Source organism: Condylura cristata, unplaced genomic scaffold, assembly GCF_000260355.1.
Source record: "Condylura cristata isolate star-nosed mole 26May11 unplaced genomic scaffold, ConCri1.0 scaffold00066, whole genome shotgun sequence".
Taxonomy (NCBI): domain Eukaryota; kingdom Metazoa; phylum Chordata; class Mammalia; order Eulipotyphla; family Talpidae; genus Condylura; species Condylura cristata.
Genome location: NW_004567167.1, coordinates 561,412 through 566,102, shown reverse-complemented (window position 1 = coordinate 566,102; position 4,691 = coordinate 561,412). Strand labels below are relative to the sequence as shown.

Below are 4,691 nucleotides of genomic sequence, written 5' to 3'. Positions count from 1 at the left end.
AGAGTCGGGGTCCCGCCCCGTTGCTCAGGCTCCTGTCCCGCCGTCTGAGCCTTCTCACTTCTCTCGGCTTCTCAGTTCATGCACCCCACTTTCCTGGGCCGGGGCCCGCTTCTGCCCGAGCACGCAGGTGACCAGAGGCCTTCTCCGTGCCGGCCTGCTGGAAACACAGGGACGTCGTTACACGCAACCGATTCCGCCTTCGCCCCGCTGGCCTCCCGCAGGCCGCTCGCCTCCTGCAGCCTGCGCTCTGCCCAGTCGGGGGGCCGAGGGCTGGCGCTCGCTCGTGCCGTCACGTCCGGGCCGCTCCCGTATGAGTCCTCTGGTGCTGCCCGGCGAGGACTCCTACTGAGGGCCTCTGCGGGCGGGTCCCGCACGCTGGGCGCGCGCCCACGCTCCGGTGCTTCCGAGCCACCGCGGCCAGGCGGAAGCAGGGCAGCGCGCCGCGCCATGGTGCCAGGACCTCCGGCGCGGGCACGCCTCACCTGAGCACTTTTCCAGACCGAACACAGCCGTAACGTCTGGGCCCCGCCTGACCGTCCGCGGGCAGCCCGAGTCACGCTGAAGCCCCGCCTGCTCTGACCACGCCAGACAGTCGCGGGAGGCACCCTCCCCGTGGGCGCCTGGCACGGCCGGCCGGCCGGGCCTCCACAGTGCAGGTTGGCGACCTGCCCTGGGCGCAGGTTTCCTCACAGCTAAGTCACCGGCAGGGCCTTGTTGCTTTTAAGCTGACGTCTTGCAAGTGACCTTCCGCTCACAGCCCAGTGCACCCTGGAGGGGGCCCTCCTCTTGTGCACGCACGTTTTCTCGTGACGCCGGCACGAGTTTGAACTCCCCCGTCCTCTCTGCAGGGCTCATCTCCTGCTTTACTTCTGGGAAAAAGGTGCGTGTCCGTCGGGCTTTCACGTCGTGCTGACTTAGTGTCTTCTCTCCGTTGCCTTTCTAGCCCGAACGGCCGGCCTGAGACAGCACAGTGTCGCCGGCCCGTTCAGAAACGATGCGAAGGGCTGGAGGGGGGAGCCGGCCGGCCGCCAGGTCACGACCTTCGAACACGCCGAGCTGCAGCCTGGGTGGCGGGCGAGGGCCCAGCCGCAGCTGTGTGCCCTGGGCCCACGGGGGCAGGGGGGGCCTCTGCCGGCGGGGGGCAGTTCCTGCCGGCTTCTTGACGGGATGGTGCCCGTGGCCGCAGCCGGGGACCCCCTCCCAGGCTTGTTTGCCCAAAGGAGACACGCTGGCACGCGGGCTGGGAAAGAGCCGGCGCAGGAGAGGCGTCCCGAGGAAGCCAGGGAAGGCCACTCAGCCCAGCCTGCAGGCCTCCCCGCGCCGCCCCCCACCCCGTTCGGTAACATGAGACAAGATGGGACAGACCCCGGAGCCCTGCACGCCCGGGAAAGGACCAGGGCGCGCGGCGTGTGCTCCCGTGCGACTGCGTCTGCAACCCCTCTTGGAAACTTCTGCCACCTCCCTTCCGTGAAAGACCCGTGTCAGCACCTGCTTCCGCCCATCAAAAGAATTCCAGAGAGGCTGCGCGGAAGGCGAAAGCGACGCTACCGCTCGGCCGGCGGCAGGGGGCCGGGGCGGGTCGGCCGCAAGGCGCTGAAGTGCCGCGCCTGCCTTTCCTGTCTGAGTGTTGTCCTGGGTGCAGCGTCAGCTGGTGTGACCTGTCTGGGGTCAGCTCCTGGGGCTGGGACACGGAGCTACCGTTTGCTTAGACGCCACCTGGCGAGCGGCTGCAGAGCCCAGGAAAGGAAGCCCTGGTGGCACTCAAGGCTTGGGGGCCCTGGCCGGCTCCTCTCCTTCGCCCCCTCAGTCAGCGCCCCGCACACCTGTGTGGGGACGCCGTGCGGGCGTCTCCCAGTCCCACGGCACGCTCAGGCCCGTCCTGTCACCGCTCCCCGACCGCCCCCCCGGCCTCCACCTGCACCTGCCTGCCCACCCGCCGCTGCCCTGCCCGGCAGGGACGGGACTGCACCCAGGCAGGCCGAGACACAGACCTGCGTCCGCGAGGGCACCGAGACGGGAGGGACGTCAGGAGGCCGGTCAGGAGGCCGGACAGGGGGCCGGCGGCCGCTGCGCAGACGCAACGTGCCTGTGTGGCCGGGGCCTCCGGGCTGCTCAAGCTTAACGGTCTGTGTGAAGGCTCAGGAGCGCAAAGCAGGGCACCGTGCTGCCCTGGCGAGCCACACGCCCAGGAGGTGGGGGCAGAGTCACGGAACGGGGTCCAGTCTCCTGGGGCAGCCGGGAGAGCCCAGGCTGGGGCAGGGCCGGTCACAGCCAGATCCCGCCAGCAGCAGGATGCTGCATCTGGGCCCCGGGATCAGAGGAAGGAGGGGCGGACGACGCTTTCCTCGAGTCTGCGCGCTCGGAGCACGGTGACGAGAAGGGCGAAGGAGCCAGCTCCCGCCCGGCCTGCAGAATCCGAGCAAGTCAGTGGCGTCGGGACCAGTCACGGCCGCGGCGCTCCTGTCGGTCACGGCGTCCTGTGACCTGCTGAAAGGAGGGAACCCCACGGCCGCTGGGGCGACTCCTGCCCTTCGCTCACCAGCTGCGACTCGAGGGCCGTTTTTAACCAGATTAAAAAGTGACTTGAGTCCCGTCGAGTCAAATGCCAGTGTCAGACACCGGACGCTCGTGACGTCCTCGTTTCGGTGTTTTGCAAGTAGCAGTTCAACGAACTTACGAGACCCAACAAAGGCACACAGACGTCCTGCAGACACGACGGTAAATCCCCAACCCAGAGAGCTAACGAGACCTAAACACCCGTTGCAAACGCCGAGAAGCCCGGCGGCGGGATCGGAGCCCGCCGGAAGCCTGCAGGACAAGCTGGACCAGGCACTGGCGAGGCGACGAAGCCCGTACAGGCCTCTCGCGCCAGCGCTGGGCCACAACGATCAACGCCGCATCAGGGAACGTTAAACCCAAACCCGGCAGCCGTCTCAACAGGATTTTCCCGCCAGCCTCAACGGACTGAGGCCGGGCCGCAGCCCCGCCCCGCGCCGCTGCAGCCTGGGCTCGCAAAGGTGCGACGGCAAATGTTCGCTGAGACCGCAGGGCAGGGTCCGCACGGACGACCTGGGCCCGAGTCCCTGACGCCACGGTGTCTCCCGTGAGCACAAACGGCCAAGAAAGGGCGCTGGAGGGCCGGTGCCCACGCCAGGCCCACGGCGCCGCACATAGCTTGCAGGGGAGTGGAACAGCGGGGCGCAGCCCCACGGGCAGGGGGTGTTTCTGCCTAGCGGTGACGTGGCGCCTAGAACAGGAGCGAGAGTCTGGAAGGAAACACCTGGGCTCATACGCCTTTTTCGCGGAAACCGAAGGAACAGATCAGAGCTGGTCAGGGACGTCTGCCGCAGCCACAGGACAAGCCGTGGGCGCAACAAGAACAGGAGCGCGTGTGCACTTGCGAGACCACCACACCTCAGGGAAGACAGCACCTTCCTGAGGAGAACGTCCCGCCCGCAGCCAAGAAGGCCCCCAGCCGCGGGCGGGGCTCACTGGCTGCTGGCCGCCCTCCAGGACACGGCCTGGTGGCCCCTCAGCCCCATTCTCAGAGCCCCGCCTGCAGAGAACCTAGCGGGCCAGACACACAGGAGTTATCCGCCCCGACGGCACCGCCAAAAGGACGATCAAGATGAGGCTCCCCCAGGGCGCGGCTCCCCAGGCCCCCACGGGACGCACCGTGGACAGAGGCCGCCTGCCACCGATCAGGTTATCGTTCGGCCGTCATCCACCCACTCTCAGGCTGGGGCAGAGCCTGGAGCTGGCTGGGCGTGTCCGGCCCACGTGCCCCACACATCTGGCCCTGGCCCTGACAGGATGCCCATGCCTGGCCCTCACCTGCAAAGGTGTCTTGGGCTCCTCGCTCCATGGACCACAGCTCTTCTGCCTCCTCCAACTGAGACACCACGTCCGGCTTGGAAAGCTGATGCTCTGCCCGAGGGAAGAGAGGCAGCGCCTGGGGCTGTGTCCAGCAGCAAACACACCCTCGGGGTGTGACCCCCCACAGGGCAGTGTGGACGGACCCTGCACCTGGGAGCTGTCCTGGACCCCTCTGCCAGAGAAATGGGCAGCGGGGACATGATGCCCAGGCAGCCCTGGGCGGACACGGTCACGTGACCACAGAGACGCCAAGGCCCGGGCCCTGGTGACCCTCCCAAGAGGCCAGACGCTGACCGCACGTTCCCTGGGAGTCTCATCAGCAAGGCCAGCGTCTCCCAGGGGCCCAGCTCCCGTGAGGGGCGGTGAGGGTGGCCAGGGTGACGCCCCGAGGTCACACAGACAGTGCCCTTGTCCTAGGGACGCCGCCTGGCCTGGCCTCAGCACCTCCCTGCTGACCGCGCCTCACCCACGGCCACCAGGTTCCTGTAGTTCTCCAGCATCACCTCCCGGTACAGGGACCGCTTCTCCAGGTCCAGCAGGCCCCACTCCTCCGGGGAGAAGCCCAAGGTCACGTCGTCGAAGATCACCGGCTCCTGAAACCCAGGCTGGGGAGGTCCCTAACTGGCCTCGGGCGCCAAGCTTCCTCCCCCGCCCTAACGCCCTAACGCCCTAACGCCCTAACGCCCTCGGGCCGCCGCGGCTGGTCCCTGCCCTGCCTCAGGGTCCGGGTGGGTCTCTAGGTCGCTGCCGGGCTCTCCACGGGTCCCTCTGGCCAGTCGCGCCGAGGCGCCCCGCACCGGACGCGGCCCGGGCCC

At 68.4% G+C, this 4,691-nt stretch overlaps 1 protein-coding gene across 1 annotated transcript in view; it reads right to left on the bottom strand.

Moving 5' to 3' along the window:
- Nucleotides 1–4,691, bottom strand: part of ZNF274 (zinc finger protein 274) — an 8,926-nt gene that overhangs the window by 2,097 nt on the left and 2,138 nt on the right. Inside the window, exons 2-7 of the mRNA XM_012734676.1 lie at nucleotides 4,343–4,481; nucleotides 3,835–3,927; nucleotides 2,472–2,487; nucleotides 2,214–2,301; nucleotides 1,992–2,108; nucleotides 958–1,101 (exon numbers count right to left, since the gene is read on the bottom strand). Of these exons, the coding sequence (XP_012590130.1) occupies nucleotides 958–1,101; nucleotides 1,992–2,108; nucleotides 2,214–2,301; nucleotides 2,472–2,487; nucleotides 3,835–3,927; nucleotides 4,343–4,481 (597 nt within the window). The remainder of the gene's footprint in view (nucleotides 1–957; nucleotides 1,102–1,991; nucleotides 2,109–2,213; nucleotides 2,302–2,471; nucleotides 2,488–3,834; nucleotides 3,928–4,342; nucleotides 4,482–4,691) is intronic.